Consider the following 21704-nt stretch of genomic DNA (forward strand, 5'->3'; position numbering starts at 1 on the left):
TAGGGACTGAGGTGGGGAAATATCTGCCAGACGACATACAGCTTGGCAGATCACCTTCATGCCAAGAATGTGTGGGGAAAAATAAGGCATTTCACTGGGTGATGAATTCTTACCTGTCAAGTTGTCAGAACTGTACATGATTTAGTAAATCACTCTTTTGCAATTTACTGTTGTGGACTTAAATAAGGTTTTTATATAAATATGTGTGTTTTTTTAATATTTCTTTCTTCACCCCAAAATAGAAGACACAGTGCTTCACAGGTTATTAACGATAGCGTGTAAAGTTTACATGTATTGATATAAGCATAAATGTATGTGTATGCACATACGCTAACACTGGGGGTGCTGTGGGGATAGCTATCTAGGTGTAATGAGATTCTGAGGCTCTCTGTCTGCCAGAGAAACCCAGCAAACAGATTATTATTATCTTTTTTATTTTATTGTAACCATTTACACCAACCCCAGTCTCAGTCGAGTTTACAGTCTACATTCTTTACCATACAAATACACACTGGCATCAATTTGTTCAAAACCAATTAACCTAACAGTATACTCTATCATTATATGGTGAGCACCGCCAAACGTTTTCTGCTGCATGCCGCTGGATGATACGGTAATTGCATTTAAATTTGGACTGTGTCAAAATAGTAGCGTCTTAGTAACTGAAATCCTGGCCTATTGAGAATTCCAGAATTGGTTTTGCATCACTGTGATAATGTATTTTTATTATCGTTGGATGGACATACAGACAAAAGACTACTGTACACAGATTGGAGTTTAAGATACATATTGATTTAACTTTGCAAATGCTATACACAAAATTTTTCTCTATATTTATTTAAAATGTACAAGCATAGTAGTTCAGTGCATTTCAGTTAATATAAATGAAAACCTTTCATTTCTTTTTAATGTACAGGCAAAATTCTTGTTAAAATAATGTGCAACGCAAAGAGGAATAAGTAATTCTGTCATATAAAGCCTGGCTAATAGAAAAAGGCAGAGTTATGGTTTGCTGCCTCGGTGCCCATCAAAAGCTTTATACAGTAATGCAAAATAAATGGTAAAAGGTTTGAATGTTTGCATATCCTGAGATACTAAATAACATCTGTGGAAAGGATTTCCAGGTTTCTGCACATCCAGTGAAAACTACATGAAGTGTGCTCTTAGGTTTTCCACTTGTGATCACTACCCCGCATTGTTATATGACGTCCCGGACATCCCTGGTACAGGAACTCTGCTCAGTCCATAAGAGACAGTCATTGCATCTTTCTGATTGGTGCATGCAGAAAATAATGATAGGATCTATCCACTAATCTTCTTAATCTAGGATAGGGTTCTCAACCACTTCAAAAATGTTTTGTGGATATCCCTATGTGTCAATGTGTTAGACATACTGTACCAGTTAATTAGGTTAATTAACCTGATCAATGTAATGCATAAAACATGACTAGTTGCGGCTTCTTGAGCAAAGGCTTGAGAAAATCTGAAATTGGACAATTAGCATTGGTGTAATTACTGTGGACACTGAGATCACATAGGTGACAGCAGGGTGCTAGGGTTCCATGACTGGACACCCTCTTCCTCAGAGACACACAGGGATCCCAGTGTAGTCTGTAAATATGGCATTCGTATTGAACCCTGCTTTCATTACGTAGAAGTTCCTAAGCACTGTGTTGAGCAATAAATATGTTAATAAGACTAAATAATTTTTGACCATAATATGTAATACGTAGTACTTGTTCCCAATAGAGTACTGCTTATATCCAACACTGAGCAGAGTGAACTGATCTAACACAAGTATTTGTAGTTGGAGCTAGAGTAGATCTGGAATGTACACATGGGAGTGTTAAGGATATATTCCATTAACAGCAAACATTGAGCAGAGTGAGGGACGAAGCAGTAATCATCACCATTAGTGTGACAGATTCTTAATATCAGAAATGTGTAAAAGTGCCTAATTCTGGTCTACTCGAACACTGACAGATGAAAAACACCGCCCCATACTTGCAAATAAAGGGGCTATGAGGCTGTCTGTAATGCCCTTCCATATTGCTTGCACAGACGGTAACACCATTAGACAGGTTCTCACAAATGGCATCACAATCCTGCAAATAAAACAATTTTAAGATATTTTAGTTATACATGGAAAATGTTTAAGTAGACATTTGACCAAAAGTACTGCATAGCTATATTATGAAGTTGGGATTGTATCTTTAATGAAGCAACCAAGAACATCACACTTAAATCAATCAGAAGTGTCTAACCTTTTTCTGTCTAGCTCAGTGGCATCGAATGGTCGATCACATGGTTTCCACCAGATTATCATGGGGTAGGGACCGTTAGATCGTATCTGTGGATTATTGTTGATTTATAGCCACACTTGCTGTCTCCTCTGATTGTGTGGTAAATTGCAGGGGTAGTTGGGGCCTCTATACAACAGGTGGGGTGGTGGGGTTTGGTTTATGTGCAACAATGTTGCTAAGAGTAGTTGTGGTCTCTGTGTAAAAGGCACTGGCAGTTGTGGGATTCTCTGTGCAGCAAGGTGACTGGCAGTAGCTGGAATGTTTAGTCTTTGTGCAACAGGTTCTGCGTTGGGAGTTCTGTGCAACAAGTGTCTGGCAAATGGGGTGTTGTCTTCAGGCAGTTGGGAGTATCTCTGCAATATGAGGTTTGCAATGTGCAATATGGTGCTTGCAATGTAGGTATATTTATCATGTTGTTTGAAAACAGGCAGATATTTTCCAGCAGTTGTTTGCAATGGAATGTCACATTATTATATATCCCTGGGCAATATATGTCTGGTGATGATGACCTATTTACTGTCTAAGCGAATGGCAGGAGAATGTGCAAGAGCTTTTGTGTTGTTGGGGTGCAAGAGCTTCTGTATTCAAATCCCTAAGTAACTGAATTAAGCCAGGACTTTCCTTAATTGGAGCTTTAGACTTATTCACTAAATCATTTGGTAGAACATATAAAAACTGATAAAACCCGTGTCACAAAAGTCTGGGCACCCATTGCTGCTCATGGACTACAAATCCCATGATACTTTGTTGACTGTTGGCCAACAACACTGAGGGCTAGATTTACTAAACGGCGAGTTTGAAAAAGTGGAGATGTTGCCTATAGCAACCAATCAGATTCTATCTGTCATTTATTTGGTACATTCTATAAAATGACAGCTAGAATCTGATATGGTTGCTATAGGCAACATCTCCACTTTTTCAAACCCACAGTTTAGTAAATCTAGCCCTGAGCCTCATTTAGAGCAAAACAAAATGGAGCAAATTTGCTCCTGGACAAACCATGTTATAATGCAAGGGGTGTAAACTCATTCATTTTTTTTCATTTAAAATTTTGCGTGCAGGGAAAACACTGGTTACTTTTGCTTGTCGCACACATATACCAGGATGCTTTATTTTTACACTGCAATTTAGAGTTGAGATCGGACATGCCCACTCCCAACTCTATATCTGTCCCCACATTTTAAATTTGCCCCCACCCATCCTCCCTGCAATGTAACATGCTTTGCTCCTAACTCAAAATTTAGGCCAACATTGTCTATGAACAATAGCAGAAATACATCTTATAGCTCCACTTTTCAAATGATCTGTAAAAAAGATTCTGGGAAAGTAGAGACTATTTTCACCAAGGTTATGGAAAAAGCAAAAATAGTAAAATAATAAGTCACTGTATTGAATTTAAGCTTATATTCACTAGATACAAATATGACTCTTTCTTATACACAAAAAGCCTATTCAGTTACCCATTCCTGATTATATGTAATAGGCACTGAAGTAGAGAACTGTTTTAAACTGTTACTGTATGCCAGAAGCATACCGTATAATCCATTGCTTCTTAATTGGAAGTTGATCCTCTCTAGGTTCAAGTACAGGTCAGAATAGCATAATATGGTTGACATTCTTTTGGGCTCATGCATTCACAACAGTTATGAAGATCAATAGTCTTATAGTTGAATGATTGAATAGTGGCCATGACTTGTGAATTTTGGTCATAAAGATATAACTTATTACTAGCGAATTGATAGGCTGTATTTTGTTAACATAGATTCAGATAACAAATAGGAAGCTTCAATTTACACAGGTAATAGGTGCAGTACATGTACCTAAGATGGCAGAGGTAACCCCGGTTCAGTGTGTGAGCTGCCAGAAGGACAAATTCAAATAGTTCCAACATTAATAAAATAATTCTAATAAAATGTACGATAATAATTATGCCCGCAGCAGGGGTGTTCCTACCCTGTTGCCTGAGGCTGTAATACTCATATTATATTTTCTACTCATTATTAGATCTACCTGCAAAGTTAGTATATATCAATTTACACTGTGGCAACTGTAAACATGACATTCATATATGTAAAAATGTGGAGAAAAGAGGATGAGGATGAGGCGGAGCTATTGTGTCTTTTAATAAAGCTCCATTCTTAGGTAGGATGAAAAAAATCACTCTACCCAGGACACCCGTCCCAAGAGTCTAAGGGGTGCTCTATTTCACCCGCTTTTTCCAGGGCTCCATGTTTTTCCCACAGCCTAAGCCAAAATCCAGGGGCTGTGTGGCACTGATGAGGCAAGTGTGGCCTTATGGACCAATAAGAAGCTACAATCACAGAGATTACAGATTTCTATTGGTCTTTCCGTTCAAAACCGTCTCCACGGCCATTTTAAGGTGGTGAGATGAAATGATTTCACCAAAACGGAAGAGCCTCACAAAAATTGTTTCAGCCTGCAACACCTTCTGCACCACTAAGGCGAAACAGCAGTTCAGCAAAATGTTCATGAGTAATCCACTCTCCCCCCAAAAATAGTAATTTGAATTTAAATAAATTTAGTCTGTCAGATCAGTTTAGGCTCATTTAATATTACTGAACCAAATGCTGTAAGTTATTTGGCCGCACAAGGAATATCCTGATAGACTGGGTTTGTGTGACCTCATAACAACAGAGTGAAGAAGCCCAAGTCACAAGTACACTATAATTTCTTTTCTGGCAGGTGGGATTGCAATCACATCTTTCAGCACTGGCTAATAATTGATTTTCTATAAGTACAGCAATAATTTCTATGCATATTTTAAATTTGCATTCATTCATACAATAAAAAAAACCAAACAGGTTAATTTACCAAATGTGCAGGCAGCTGAGGATAGCAAAGACTAGTCCTAAAACAAAGGCCAGTGGGATGGCGAGGACCACTGTGAGCACCTTGTAGATGAGGTATTTACTGATCTCATACAGGGCAGTACTGCAGATCCATACTTTATCGAAGCTGTGAGTAGTATCGGGCTCTGCAATCACGTCCTCAAATGACAGCTGTAACATAAAGATAATAGACACAAGTGGGAGAGCAGTTATTAGTAGCACAGTGCAGTAATAATATCAATAAAAGGCAAGATTATGCAAGGCGAGGCTCTCCATCTGTTAAACCACACATTCCAAAACCCCGGCCAGGGCAAGGCTGGCAGAGACTGCTGTGACTTGTAGTTCCACAACAGCTGGAAGCCACCTCGCGTCTATACTATGTGGGATAAGAGCAAAGACATTTCATCGTTGAAGTGCACAGGAGTTAGCAGCACTTTAAACGACTGATCACTCCTCAATCACTACTGGTGTCATACAGACCAACTGGAAACGTCACGCATTCTTACCTTCAGGTGGCTGTTTAACTTGTGGGGGTCCCGGTCCGGGTGATTATCATAGGTTTTCTCAGTCAGCATTGGGACAGAAGAGCGATTGAACTCGTCTTCATCCATGAAGATACGAGCGTCGGCTTTTTCCTTTTCTAGCCCCATAATGTCTCCGATAGACTAGTTAGAGCGATGGTCTGCGCGCACCCCACTTCCTGGATGCTGGAGCTGCTGCGCTGTCCCCCTCCTCCCCAGTGTGTGTCGGTGCGGGCTGCATACTCGGGCAGTGGGTCCCGGGACACGCCCCGCGTTCCACACCCTCAGCAGCCAGGATAGAGGGCTCAGGAGGGGACTCGGCTGCTGTGATCTGCGCGGCTCAAACACGGAACACAGTTGTTCAGTGGAACTTTAGAATAAAAATGTGATTTTACTAAAAGATTGCATTGGTATCATGCATGCAGTCATCAGCGTGCTTACTGCTTTGACTCAGCAGTGGTATAACAGACTTGAAAGATTCGTGAACTGGAGTAAGATGGTATAATGCTAGTAGTTTTGTCATTAGATGGGATAGTTCAATTTGTACCATTGTTTTGGAGTTTAGGGCTTGGTGAGCAGCTTGAGCATTTCAATATGTTTTAAAATCTCTTGTTAATATGTAGACTTATCATCAACTAGCAGTGGTGGACAAATTGGAAACTGCTCCAGACCAGACCATGATTTTGGGGGCTTAGAATGTAACCAAATCCTGCTCCTAGTGGCAAAATGTCCCTGTTTGCACCCTTGGGTACTTTCTAAGTACCTGACAACACAGGCAACTGCTCTTCTCACTGATGATGAGCAGTGTATTCCTGCAATGTGTACTCTGCCACTCTCTGGCATCTTTTTTTGCAGACACATGGCAGAGCTGTAAATTAAAATTTTAGCGCCTGGGGCGGGAAGGAAATCTGCCACCCCCCTGGCCTTCAATTTAAACCAAATTAAGCTAAAATATTCATAAACTGCGCCCCCCTTCAGCATTGCGGCTTGCACAGCCCCAGTTAGGGCCCTGTTGGGGCTCATTTAGAGTTGGATGCATGTCCTTCTTTTTGCGTAAAAAAGAAACCTTTTTGTACTGCAAATACACACCCCAAATGCTTATGCATACATCAGTATAATTTTTTTTCCGTATCAGGGATTTGTGTCTCCTTACGCTTGGACAGAGGTAAAGTAGGAGGGTATGGGTGGGCGAGGGAGACATAGGGGTGTGTTAACATAATTCCTACTCAATTATTGCTGCAATAAGCAGTGCTGGTTGCATATTGTGTGGGGAGGGCGCTCTGCATCCATATGTTGCATATAGCTTAAAAACGCACACAACATGAATGGGGAGAGTAATAGTGGAATGTGCAAGCCATAAGAATGTTTGTCTTTTAATATCACAATTTATTTGTGTAGTATCAATACCATAATTAATAAAGCATTATTTTATAATAAGATAATTAGTTGTCTGCAAAAAAAAGCTGTTTAGCGTGAAATGACTCGGAACTTTTTTTTAAAAAAAACATTGGCTTGCTATTGGTTGCTGACTACTTTGGGATATATTTTGAAATACCTGGCAAGTTATTAGGATTTGACAAGACATTAAGAGCATTAAGGAAACTGGGGAAAAATTGCAAAGACACAGTATGCCCAGGTCTGGTGCTACCATTTGGTAGCTTCCTAGGGCGCCGGGGTCTGGGAATTGCCACTGATTTCGGGCACTATTGTGTAATGCCGTGCAGCGGCTGCTGAGCTTAACTTCCACAGCTGCCGGCTGCCGCACAGGTTTAGATCCAGCAGGGGTGGAGTGATTGGGTTGATTGATCGTGCCCTCCCTACAAACTGCCGTAGGGACACACTGTCACTCCTCCATCCTCCATTCACTCCTCTTCCCCTCACTGACTGTCAGGTGTGACGTCATCATCACGTCCCGACACTGTCAGTGAGAAGCTGGACAGAGAGGAGCCACTGCCTCAAGAAAAGGCAGCAGGTAACTAAAGAATGATGCTGGGGGACAGTGTGATGAAGGGTGCACAGTGTGATGCAGGGGGACAGTGTGATGAAGGGGAAACAGTGTAATGAAGGGTGCACAGTGTGATGCAGGAGGACAGTGTGATGCATGGGGACAGTGTGATGAAGGGTGCACAGTGTGGTGCAGGGGGACAGTGTGATGAAGGTGAAACAGTGTGATGAAGGGGGACAGTGTGATGAAGGGGAAACAGTGTGATGCAGGGGGACAGTGTGATGAAGGGGAAACAGTGTGATAAAGGGTGCACAGTGTGTTGCAGGGGGACAGTGTGATGCATGGGGACAGTGTGATGAAGGGTGCACAGTGTGATGCAGGGGGACAGTGATGCATTGGGACAGTGTGATGAAGGGTGCACAGTGTGATGCAGGGAGACAGTGTGATGCATGGGGACAGTGTGATGAAGGGTGCACAGTGTGATGCAGGGGGACAGTGATGCATGGGGACAGTGTGATGAAGGGTGCACAGTGTGATGCATGGGGACAGTGTGATGAAGGGTGCACAGTGTGGTGCAGGGGGACAGTGTGATGAAGGTGAAACAGTGTGATGAAGGGGGACAGTGTGATGAAGGGGAAACAGTGTGATGAAGGGGAAACAGTGTGATGAAGGGTGCACAGTGTGATGCAGGGGGACAGTGTGATGAAGGGGAAACAGTGTGATAAAGAGTGCACAGTGTGTTGCAGGGGGACAGTGTGATGCATGGGGACAGTGTGATGAAGGGTGCACAGTGTGATGCAGGGGGACAGTGTGATGCATGGGGACAGTGTGATGAAGGGTGCACAGTGTGATGCAGGGGGACAGTGTGATGCATGGGGACAGTGTGCTGAAGGGTGCACAGTGTGATGCAGGGGGACAGTGTGATGCATGGGGACAGTGTGATGAAGGGTGCACAGTGTGATGCAGGGAGACAGTGTGATGCATGGGGACAGTGTGATGAAGGGTGCACAGTGTGATGCAGGGGGACAGTGATGCATGGGGACAGTGTGATGAAGGGTGCACAGTGTGATGCATGGGGACAGTGTGATGAAGGGTGCACAGTGCGGTGCAGGGGGACAGTGTGATGAAGGTGAAACAGTGTGATGAAGGGGGACAGTGTGATGAAGGGGAAACAGTGTGATGAAGGGGAAACAGTGTGATGAAGGGTGCACAGTGTGATGCAGGGGGACAGTGTGATGAAGGGGAAACAGTGTGATAAAGAGTGCACAGTGTGTTGCAGGGGGACAGTGTGATGCATGGGGACAGTGTGATGAAGGGTGCACAGTGTGATGCAGGGGGACAGTGTGATGCATGGGGACAGTGTGATGAAGGGTGCACAGTGTGATGCAGGGGGACAGTGTGATGCATGGGGACAGTGTGATGAAGGGTGCACAGTGTGATGCAGGGGGACAGTGTGATGCATGGGGACAGTGTGCTGAAGGGTGCACAGTGTGATGCAGGGGGACAGTGTGATGCATGGGGACAGTGTGATGAAGGGTGCACAGTGTGGTGCAGGGGGACAGTGTGATGAAGGTGAAACAGTGTGATGAAGGGGGACAGTGTGATGAAGGGGAAACAGTGTGATGCAGGGGGACAGTGTGATGAAGGGGAAACAGTGTGATAAAGGGTGCACAGTGTGTTGCAGGGGGACAGTGTGATGCATGGGGACAGTGTGATGCAGGGAGACAGTGTGATGCATGGGGACAGTGTGATGAAGGGTGCACAGTGTGGTGCAGGGGGACAGTGTGATGAAGGTGAAACAGTGTGATGAAGGGGGACAGTGTGATGAAGGGGAAACAGTGTGATGCAGGGGGACAGTGTGATGAAGGGGAAACAGTGTGATAAAGGGTGCACAGTGTGTTGCAGGGGGACAGTGTGATGCATGGGGACAGTGTGATGCAGGGAGACAGTGTGATGCATGGGGACAGTGTGATGAAGGGTGCACAGTGTGATGCAGGGGGACAGTGATGCATGGGGACAGTGTGATGAAGGGTGCACAGTGTGATGCATGGGGACAGTGTGATGAAGGGTGCACAGTGTGGTGCAGGGGGACAGTGTGATGAAGGTGAAACAGTGTGATGAAGGGGGACAGTGTGATGAAGGGGAAACAGTGTGATGAAGGGGAAACAGTGTGATGAAGGGGAAACAGTGTGATGAAGGGGAAACAGTGTGATAAAGAGTGCACAGTGTGTTGCAGGGGGACAGTGTGATGCATGGGGACAGTGTGATGAAGGGTGCACAGTGTGATGCAGGGGGACAGTGTGATGCATGGGGACAGTGTGATGAAGGGTGCACAGTGTGATGCAGGGGGACAGTGTGATGAAGGGGAAACAGTGTGATAAAGAGTGCACAGTGTGTTGCAGGGGGACAGTGTGATGCATGGGGACAGTGTGATGAAGGGTGCACAGTGTGATGCAGGGGGACAGTGTGATGCATGGGGACAGTGTGATGAAGGGTGCACAGTGTGATGCAGGGGGACAGTGTGATGCATGGGGACAGTGTGCTGAAGGGTGCACAGTGTGATGCAGGGGGACAGTGTGATGCATGGGGACAGTGTGATGAAGGGTGCACAGTGTGATGCAGGGGGACAGTGTGATGAAGGGGAAACAGTGTAATGCAGCAGGGGCAGTCATGAAGGGGGCAGTAGTGTGATGAAGTGGGAATTGTGTGATGAAGGGGGAATTGTGTGATGAAGGGACATATTACGACCTTGACAAAGACTTTTTACAAGTTGAAACGCGTTGGTATGCAGCAGGCGAAACCTGTGTTTTGTTTCTTGTGGAGAAGTCCAGTAAGATGGCGTCCAGTAAGATGGCGGCAGTCCAGGTGCTGTCAGTCTGATAATTGGATGCTCTTAACCATATACCATCTGGTACAGAGATTGTTCTCTATTATATGTTTTAATGATTTAATAAAAATGTGAGTTCTTTTTATAATTAGTATTGAGCAACTTATGTAATACACAATTACGCTATGGTATGTTGTTTCTCTCTCTCCTTGTATGAATATCACATTGATTGCAGTGTATGAATAAGCTACATGCACCGTGTATAGAGAGGAAACGCCTTGGAGATTTAAGCAGCGTGGATAATTGGAACCAAGTATCTATTGCATTCACATATGAGATTGTAGCTGGAGGAAATATTGGAAGATAGATTGTGGATTAAACAGCATATCCATCTGAAGAAGCCATCGACCAACGGTCTAGTAACTTTTTATTATTAACAAATATTATGTGGTATCCGATCAAGGTGTATTATAAAGATATATAGACCTGATTGGTGGTATTGTCTCTAGATGTTTATAGGAAGCACCAGACCTTATCCTCTTATTTGTCTGTGTATATTTATCATTTAGCATTTTTTGGGTATAAATGCTTTGAGGAGGAGGGGCTGCATCCTTGTATAGTGCGCCTGTTGAATCTGAATTTATCTTTTGTTGTATATTAGGGCCATCTATTCGGATTCCTGAAGATGGAGCAGTGTGATGAAAGGGGCAACAGTGTGCTGAAGGGGGAACAGTGTGATGGAGGAGGAACTGTTTAATAAAGGGGGAACTGTGGGATGAAGGGACATGTTAGTGCTGTCTGTTCGGATTACTGAAAGGGAAGCAGTGTGATGGAGGGAGCAGCAGTATGATGAAGGGGGAGCAGTGTGATGAAGGAGGAACTGTGTAACAGAAGTGACTTCATTCACTCCCCCCGCACGCTCTGTAATGCTGCTTAGGAGATGTGCAACAAAAAGTCCTATAATTGCAGAAAGCAAATTTCAAAGCTATTCATTGTACGCAACCCCTTAATGTTCCCTAAAGCCCTATCATGTAACCATTTTCATTATCACGCCAGTATACAATCACCACTGCTCGTCTTATCCCCAAAGGTCAGTCTGTAATGCTGGTAATGCAGTTTACCCAATAGGAACGGCCTGAAATACGTTGTTCAGGGACTTGTGTGGAAAGCTACAGAGGGGGTCTGGCTGATGTTACTGTCTAACACCTGTAGAGTAACCTTCACCTGCTGCTGTGCTACAGCTAGTGCTGTCCACTTAACCAGTGGCAGCCAGCGTATGGTTCCCAGCTGTTGTGAAAATACAAGTCTCAGCATGCACTGCAAGGCTTTGTTTGGACTTATAAATCCACAAGGACTTGATAGAGGCAGATATCTTAAGTCTGCTCTGATGCATATATCATTACTAAAGCCCTTGTAGTACTGACAGTGGTCTCCCCTCATCGGTTATGTTATACTGTTTTGTAGGAAGTTACATCTGCTCTGCAAGTATTGCATGTTTTAGTTTGGGTTTCCCCTGCTGCCTGGGGGATTATTATTATTACCATTTATTTATATAGCGCCACTAATTCCGCAGCGTTGGTGCTGGTGCTGCAACGGGCCAGAGGTAAGGTGCCCTTATCTAAATATCTGAAAGTGGGCTATGTTTTTTTAATGGAGGTTCCACTTTAATATTACATTTAACCAAGCCCACTCCCTAAACTAGAAGGTTGGGGGTCACTCTCTTTTTGTTCTTAGCAGGAGCACTGTTTATATATACAACTAGGACCTTTGCCACTGGAAACCCCCGTTTAAACAAATATTCAAGCACATGGAGAAGGTTTGCAATGAGGGTGCACTTGCTGGGACACGCTTTAGTGCCAGAGGTACTCAAATTATATTGCTTCCTTTGTCTGATGTATTTGAGTGATTTTTGAAGTAAAACTTCTTTGCTGGCACCTAGCGAAAAACATTTGTGGAAACGAAAATTTGTAACATAAGTGATGTCAAGTCTCAGCACCCTGTGATCTTTGTGACCAGCACTGTCACACTATAATCAGCTGCCATGTCCCTTCTGTTGCCTTCCTTGTCCATAGCTCTCATCTCCCCTGTGCCCTCTTTCTGCATCTCTCTGCCTCATGAGTCCTAAAGTTCTTTCAGGCAAGCCAAATCAAAATACATGTTCAGTCACAAAAGGTAAATAAGTTCGACTTAAACTTAAGCACAGGATTGCATTAATAAGTGAGCTGTGTTACAAAATACTTACCAACTTTTTTCCTCTGCCCTCTGGGAGATCCCGAAGGAGAAATAAAGTGCAAGTCCAGAGGAGGAAGGGGCACCTTGAATCGCATCATTTTGACCCCACCCTGCAATGTTGTGATTGTCTCATTTCACCAAGGGGCCGTGAAAAATTACGTGACTTGCAGCCCTATTCAGTAGGAATTGGACATGATGCAGAAGAATTACCTGCTCTCTTGGCGATCCATAAGACTTACTGGAATTCAGGAGTCTCCCAGACATTCTGAGAGAGTGGGCAAGTATGTGTTTAAGCACAATTTTTGGTTTGCTGTGGACAGTGGCGTACTGGGAAAAGAATATTGGTTGCCAGGGGACAAAGGGGGCCCACCCACAAATATAAGGATATCATTTAATTTTTAGAAGAAATAAATCAATTTTTTTAAAAAATACATAAGTGAAAAAAAGGTACAATTAAAATGTTTGAAAAATAAATGTATAATTTTTAGTAATTACAGTGTACATACATTGTACATATTACTGGCAGTATACAGTAGATGCTAAATGTAACTACAGAGTGTTATAATTTAATTTTTATAATTTTGCTTTTTATTTCAAATAAATGGTGGATATTTTTAAATAGTTTGCTTGTACTGAACATTTTTACACATTAAAAGGTAGTTCAAAAGCATATTTCATGCAATCCACTATATTAAGAGCAATTATTTGAATTCACTAGATGATTGTGCGAATCTGTCAATAATTGCTTCTGCATCCAATTCATCTAACAATTCCTTTTCAATACATAGCAACATGTATGATTCCAAGTTCTCATCACACAGTGGATTTCTTAGCCTTGTCTTTATGATCTTTAGCTTTGAAAATGTCCTCTCACATTGGAATTGAGTAACTGATACTGTGCAGATGACTTTATTAAGTTCATGAAGGTTATCATATTCCTGGTCATGAAGTCTCTTAGATGCCAGAATTCTTGTCCACACGATGGGTATGTGCTACACATTTTACACTTGTTGCAACTGGAATCCATATTCTCACCATCATTAAGCAATAGCTTTAATACATCAAAGTTCAAAGCAAAAGAAAAACAATTCCAATATTACTTGATCTTTGCTGATTTGTGGAGACAGCTTAATAATACCTTCCAGTGCTTCATCTTCAAAGCCCTTCTCTGCAATAGTTTTAAACTTTTCTGGGTCCAAGCGGGATTAATCTTTATTCAACTTTTTGTGTTGTACAAAGCGTCAATCTAGTGACTGGACATTGCGGTCCATTATTAGGTTAAACACATTTACTCCCAACTCACCTAGAGAATCTGAAAAATTTTCTTCAGGGTAGGATTCCCAGTGAAGCTTCATTGCACAGTCGCAATAGTAAAGAGCCAAGTCTGTATAGCGTATGATCAACTGCCACACAGATTCATGCTGACCTTCAGATACAAGGTACTACAGTTTCACTTGCACCATCTGTCAAGGAGAAGACAACCCATGTGACACTGGGTGTTTTGAATGTGTGCATGGAATTTGGAGATTAACAGCCCATTTTGGATCACAAAGTTGAACCTAGTGTCAGAAAGCTAGCTCTCCTTCGAAGGTCCTGGGTTTTCCAGCAGGACTATGATGCCAAATCAGGGGCGGATCTAGAATTTTATTTTACGGGGGCGATTTAAGGGGGGGGGGGGGGATGATTTAGTCTCCACCCCCTTTTTGACAGCTAAGACTGCCTGCAGCTTTACACTATGTGCAGGTCTGTTCGGCAGAGACAGGCAGGGAGAGTGTGCTACCCGGCTGCTATGATTGTGTGTTTTAAACACAATCAGAGCAGCCGGGCAGCACACTCTCACTGCTTATCTCTGCCAAACGGACCCGCACATAGTGTGCAGCGGCCAGCAGCGATCGCCCCCCCCCCCTGAATCCGCCACTGCGCCAAATACACTGAAATCAAGAATGGTTCAAAAAATGCTGAACTGTTTTTAAGTGGCCATCAATGAGTCCAGGGAGTAACTGTATTAATCTGCACTTCTTGCAAATCCCTGATATTTAGCAACTTTGCCAGGGAAATTTAAAATGTCAATAAAAAAAAGGCAAAACTTGTCACCGAATATCAGGAAGCGCAGATTAATACCCTCAGGTCTTTGATTAATAAATCACTAATGGGCTCAATGTTTGGTAAGATACACTCTGCAGCAATGTGTAATTGTAGTGTCAAGCTCTTGATGGAAAGGGGACTCATACTACTGTATATAATAATGAAACATAGTAAATTACTGGAAAATTACCATTTTTTAAATATTTCTTTGTTCTGACATTTATAGTAAGCGCATGATGTTTTAGTTGTTCTGTCAACTACGTTAGTAGTAGTCCAATAATTATAACCATTGAGCTCTCTCTCTCTCTTGTGCCAGCATGAATTATAAAGTAGTTTTCTTTTCTCAAGTGTTTGTGGAAACTTCTAAAGCCGGTGGGTGTGGAGCTATAATCTGAAAAGAAGGAATTATTGAACAACTCAGCATATGTTGCAAGAAGAATTAATATTTTGAATACTAAACCATTTGTTTTTTTATTTCTGGCCATCCATGCTTACATAGACAGGTTCCATTTTAACAAATATAGCGTATTTTAAGGGCATTGTATGCATGTGTTTGAAGCTATCACACAGTTTATCATTTTCCAGTGTTTTATCTTGTAACAAGTAAATTGTATGGTGGTATCCTATTATGCAAGAAAGGTTAGTCTGTATGTGAGATGAACCTTATATGACAGTAGACAAATTGGTGAGACTCATTGCATCTGTTCTAGCCAATACATACAAAATGATGGTATTGGAGAGTTTACTCATTTCTTACATCACATGGTATTGGAAATAATTACTGAAATTCAAACACTATGAGACGAGGTTCTCAATTAAAAAAAGAAGGGAGAGGGTGCACTTTACATGGCAGGCTTACATTCCACTTAACAGAGATGGTCCAATAAACCAGTGTCCCCTTACTACTGCAGTTACTGTGCTAAATGGAGGGGACACTCCTGAAAGCAATAAATGGAACTTGGGGAGAAAAAAATTGGGATTATCAGGTCGTGCATATGGGGATGCAGAGGCCCGAAAAGGTCTGTAGACGTGCTAGGCCTGGTGACATTGCAAGTATTGCAATACCTGTTGTAAGCCAGTGAGTAGTGGTACTCACTATTACGACATTGGAAATCCCAACACTACTTACCCGGCCATGATTACAGCATCCGATGACGTTAGATTGAAGGGACACACTGTCATCCGATCTCTTAAGTTAGTAACTTAAGGAAGCGCTGCTTGTAGAATGCACATGGCTTAGTAAAGAACCTTGTATAGAAGGTGGTTCACTAAACTACTACCTTAAAAGGTCAGATGACAGTGTGCCCCTTCAATCTGACGTCATCGAACGCTGCCTGGATCTAAAGCTGCTGCAATTTAGTAAAGTCTCCGTGTTAAGCTGTCTGTGTTTCCAGTCTGTCAAAACTACACCGTTTTTAAATAAAGCTCAATATATTACATCCAAACTACTCTGTAAATGAGTGTATGATGTAATTTTTGCAGTAGTTTACACTATTCTGTGTTAGTCTATATCTAAATTCCATTTGCTGTCACCCATGTGCAGTAAATTTCAAGCAAATGTGTACACATAAGCACGAACCATTAAATATATAATTTTGTAGCAGGATGATGTAACAAGATAAAACACAGAGTGGTACATTCCTCAGCTGCACATACGAACTTAATGCAGAGCAGATACCCTGTTAATAAACAATTCACTATATATTAAGCAAAGCTTATGGAGAGTATTTAAACTACTATATGTGCAGATTTAACACTATTCATTAAATAACGTGTATAGCTACTTAAAATATTAAGTAGCTTTTAATGAATAATTTTAGATAGGAATATTACAGTTTCTCTTAAATGCAAACACATGTTATGGCATGCATACATCTCTCCTATCAATTGGCACTTACATCTTCCCTGTAGCTGGTGCAAGTGATATTGTTAAAAAAACATGTACCTCGTGGAAGGCAGAACTTGAATCAGACAAGTAGCGCTGAGTATTAACATCATACGTAAACCAAGGCTGTTTTAGGATCTACTGAACTATCATTTCTATTTATCTGCTGGACCCTCCGAGTTCAACTGTCATTGCTTTTGTCATATTTTTTTGGCTGTAGTTCCCACTAATTTGACTTGTCATTGCTGTTGCCATCTTCACTTAGCTGCAGGTCCCACTGAGCTCAACTGTCATTGCTGGTACCATCTCTGTTTGATTGCTAGACCCACTAAGGCCATCTGCCAGTATCCTGGACCACACATCAAAGCTACAGTGACTGCCTTCTCTATTCGCCCAGCCTGGGGGCAATAAAGTAGCCTCCACCTCCTCCATTATACTGCTCAAATTTACCTCCCCATTCTCTCACTGCCCTAGCTAATCCACATTCATCCGCATCTCTCACCATGAACCTTTTCAATTTACCTTCTTTTAAACCTATTTCTCCCTCCCTTATTATTATTTCCCCTACATAAGTAGAAACAAACTTCACACACAGAAATTCATCTTCTCAGGTCCCCTTTCTCTCCCTGTTCCTTTTCCTGGCTGTTGGCAGCATCTCACTCTACCATGGCCCCAATGCAATCTCCACTATTTGCTCACTCTCTTTGTTATGTCCCAAGACTTTAACTCCACATCATACTTACAATTGTTCAACTTTATCCACATTCTATACTACCCTCCCTTTTTCCTGTTTGTAACAAACTCGCTTCTATTTATAATCTGTTCATTTCAAAATCCCTCAACCTCCTTTCCAGTACAGAAACCTAAACTGACAGAAAACATCCTGCAGCTCTCTTCTCAATCAGCTTCTAAGTCATCCCCACACAGAACCCTACCTTTCTCTTCTTTTGAAATCCAAACCTAAACCATCTCTCACCAAACAGACCCCGTCATCCGACCCTCAAGTCTCTTATCCGTTCACCTGCACCTCCTACCCCTTTTTCCCTTAATGCTCCTGAAAAGACATTTGCTCATGACAAATCCTGTACACACGCAACTTGTACATTCTTCAATTCAACTTCATTTCATTCCTTGCAGTAACTAAAGACAAAGGTCCTGAGTCATCAAGGAAAGTAAAGCATAAAAAAGGAGTAACTTTGCACCTTGGCAAAACCATGTTGCCTTGGAGATAGAGGTAAATTTAAAATGTGATGGCAGATTTATAATTGGGGTAGGGCATTTCCTAGATCAACTTTAAATTTCAGTATAAAAATAAATCCATCCAGTATTTCTGTGCAAAAAACAGTCAGTTTTTAACTTATGTGCAAAATATTAAACTAATATGCACCCCTTGCATTGTAACTTGGTTTGTCCAGAAAAAAATATACCCCTTTTTTTGCTTTACTTTCCTTAATGAATCAGCCCCAAAGTCTCTGCACTCATCTCATCATCTCACCCTACAACCTGTCCCCTGGACTTTATTCTCTCCGCACTTCTCCACACCCTCTCCCCCACTGCATGTCCAACTCTTCAACCTGTCTCTCTCCACTGCCATTTCCATCCTCCTTAAAACATGGGCTCGTCTCAGCAATACTGACAAAAAATAACTCTCAACGCAAACTTTCTCCCTAACTACTGTCCTCCTTCTCTCCTCCCTTTTTCCCTTTAACTACTTGAGCGACTTTTTTACAACCACCTGTCATTTTTTCCTCATACTTACACTCTCAGCTCTGCAATCGGGCGTCTATTCCCTACATTGCACTGAGATTGAATTCACAAAAGTGATAAATGATATACTTGCAGCTAAGTCAAAGGTTCCCTTCTTCTACTCATCCTCCAGGACTTCTCTGCTGCTTTCAACACAGTTAATCACCCTCTATACCTGCACACCATGCACACTATTTAATCCATTAGCCTTATAATAAAGTTCTATCCTGGTTCACATCCTACCAATCAAACAGCTTATTTAGTGTTTCTACTCAGGTACAACATCTCCTCCACTCTGTCTGTTGGGGTTCCCCATGACTCTGTTTTTGGCCCTCTGCTTTTCTCATTGTACATCCTTTCTCTTGGGGGAACTAATTTGCTCATTAATTCTTCAGTATCTACACTGAAGACACCCAAATCCACCTCTCTTTAACAATGACCAGTACTTGAGTGAATGAATCCTTCTTCCTCAGAGAAATCCATCCCTATGATTTAAACAGACACTCTTACATCCTCTTCCATTGGTAACAAAATCAGGGAGATCTTATTATACATGAAAACTCTACCTACAAAGCAAGACCTCTAAGATATCACATGCAAAGAAGTGGCTGTTATAAAGAGTGATATCTCATAGACCGTATTGCTTTACTAGAAGAGGGAAAAATGGCAGCAGAACATCTTTGTCTCAAGTGCAGGAGCATCATATCCTCCCAAGTTAATGAGCTGCGATCCCTAAAGACCAGTATGAACGATTAAGCCCATCAATCAGATAGCTGATCTGATTGATGTGCTAACTAAGCTCATGAATGAGATTCTAGAACAAGACCCCAAACTCACAAATCCCAAATTTCCAAGTTCCTTATATTCTCATATATTTTCTAAGGTTTCTACTTCAACTTATTGAGCATATTCATAGAGATGCAGTTAGCGTACACATACTATGTGCCTATAGACTTATTGCGCAAATGTTCTTATATATTGGCATTGTTACCATTGTTGTTAGTCTATTGTTAAAGTTTAATAATTGGACGAAGGTGGCAATTAATAATTTTTGTACACTATAATCAGATGTGGAATTATTATAACATTTAATTATGTTTCATATATTTCCTATATTTTGATATAAAAATAAAAAGTGGTAAAAAGGCCAATTAATGCTACCAATTATAAATTATATTGAGTTTTGTTCACAATTGCACAAGAGCGTTTCTGGTGTTATTTATGTAGCATTGGCACCATCTGAACGCTAATTATACATAATATCACTTTTCATACACCAAATAGCCAGTTCACAGGAATCATAAAGGAACCAGTTTGTACAGATCTAGAGGTGGAAATCTGAAGAAGTACATCTGGCAATCTCAAATAAACAATCATCATCATCATCAGTTATTTATATAGCGCCACTAATTCCGCAGCGCTGTACTGAGTACTCATTCACATCAGTCCCTGTCCCATTGGAGCTTACAGTCTAAATTCCCTAACATACACACACACACAGACAGAGAGAGACTAGGGTCAGTTTTGATAGCAGCCATTTAACCTACCTGTATGTAGGTTTTTCTTTGGAATGTGGGAGGAAACTGGAGCACCCGGAGGAAACCCAGCAAACACAGGGAGAGCATACAAACTCCACACAGATAAGGCCATGGTCGGGAATTGAACTCATGACCCCACTGTTGTGAGGCAGAAGTGCTGACCACTAGGCCACTGTGCTGCCCTGGCAATCTCAAAGAACAATGACCAGAGGAATCATCCAAATGTTACGTTGAGTTCTTGGGAGGTCAAGACCCTTCAACCTTAATATTGTAACTGTGTATCTTTGCGATGTCACTGCTTTTTACAACTGTACAGTGTATAAATTGTTCACCCCTGGCTTTGGAAACCAAAGCATTCTGATAGAAGCAAGCTTGTGTTAGTAATAACAAGCTCATGCGTATGATTACCAAACTGTTATGCACTTGCCCTTAGTTTTGCCCTCATTCAAGATGGCCGTGATTGCCTCATGAAATTTCCATCTTGGATCTCTGTTATGAACTTGCCCTTACAATAGCCCTTATCCAAGATGGCCGGGACTGTCTCATGAAGACTCCATATTTGGATCCCATTTCCTGTTTGGGCCTAGAAAAGGCACTTCCTGTTATGAAGCCTTTACACGAGTATTGTGTTTGTATCTGAACCAGATGCTTCCACAGAACCTTGCCTCCTTGTGATTTGGACTACAAGTACTTGATACTTCCACCAGACCTTTATACTCTTGTGGCTTTGGACTTTATTTGTTGGACACTGGAAATTTATTTATATACCAAAATAAATCCTGTTGAATTCAGAAATGCCTGGCTATTGGGTTCCGTTTGTGATACCAGAAGTGTGACACAAACTTTGTCTTATAACACAATTGCAAATAAAATGTATGTGCTTTGGAACCACAGCAATCACATCGAAGAATTTTTATTGGTGAAGATAGTTACGAACGTAACACTTTTGAAATAATTGTTTTTCCGTTGTTAAAGGTTGCTGACGTCACTTACCCCCAGTGACCCCCACTGTATATATAAGGGATTGAATATCCCTGAAAAATGATCTAAAGCTCTCCAAACTCTATGGTCTGATAGAGTTGATATAACATTAGTCTAGAAAACACATTTCAAACATGGGCTCAACTCCCCCTCACTGAGTAGTGTCACGGTTACAAACAGGAGTACAGCTAGAAGTCACGAATATGGTGAAAACACTCTGTTTATTTGCAGAAAAGTATAAATAGCAGGTAATCAACAGCAGTTGTAAATACCAGGTGCAAGCTGATGCAGGAAATAATACGAATGTTCAGAAACCAGCAGGTAAACAGCTAATGCAGGGATGCAGGAGGTATGAACAGGTTCCAAGCAGGCATGAACCAGAGGAGCAAGGCAGGAGGAAGAATCCACAGGTTGCAGCAAGGATATGACATCACAGGATGGGACAACAATAACCAGCAATGTGTGCTGGGAGTGACAGGTATATAAAGGGAAAACCACACCCAGGTGCATGGGATAATTGGTGAACATGAAGGTTAACCCCTAATGCACACAATAAGACACAATAGCAGCACCTCTGGTGAATGGAGGTACTGCCAATACAAATACAATAATAAGGACAAAAAGGCAGGAGCTGCCATGCAAAGCAGCATGTAATGCATAAGCTGTAGGCAGATCGTGACAGTACCCCCTCCCTTAAGGGCGGATTCCAGACGCCCAATTACCAAAAATGTCTGAATTCATCGGAATCATAGTCCAGAATTGGGGGCCCGGCAGAAAAGTCCTCGTCCATGA

At 41.9% G+C, this 21704-nt stretch overlaps 1 protein-coding gene across 1 annotated transcript; it reads right to left on the bottom strand.

Annotated features, from left to right (window-relative positions):
- Positions 1-697: 697 nt before the first annotated feature.
- On the bottom strand, positions 698-6068 carry CAV2 (caveolin 2). Its single transcript, XM_075208986.1, has 3 exons — positions 5659-6068; positions 5136-5323; positions 698-2105 (listed from the first exon to the last, which is right to left on the bottom strand). Exons 1-3 carry the CDS (start codon positions 5800-5802, stop codon positions 1955-1957), a joined length of 483 nt encoding a protein of 160 aa, XP_075065087.1. The 5' UTR covers positions 5803-6068; the 3' UTR covers positions 698-1954.
- Positions 6069-21704: the final 15636 nt, after the last annotated feature.

Source organism: Mixophyes fleayi, chromosome 4 (genome assembly GCF_038048845.1).
Source record: "Mixophyes fleayi isolate aMixFle1 chromosome 4, aMixFle1.hap1, whole genome shotgun sequence".
Lineage (NCBI taxonomy): Eukaryota > Metazoa > Chordata > Amphibia > Anura > Limnodynastidae > Mixophyes > Mixophyes fleayi.

Bases quoted from the DNA above. Each gene is read 5' to 3' on its own strand.
- CAV2 (XM_075208986.1), bottom strand. From the start codon at position 5,802: ATGGGGCTAGAAAAGGAAAAAGCCGACGCTCGTATCTTCATGGATGAA. The intron at 5,324-5,658 runs GTAAGAATGCGT...TTTATGTTACAG, and splicing joins AGTTAAACAGCCACCTGAAG to CTGTCATTTGAGGACGTGAT. The intron at 2,106-5,135 runs GTAAATTAACCT...TTTTATTTGCAG, and splicing joins CTCAGCTGCCTGCACATTTG to GATTGTGATGCCATTTGTGA.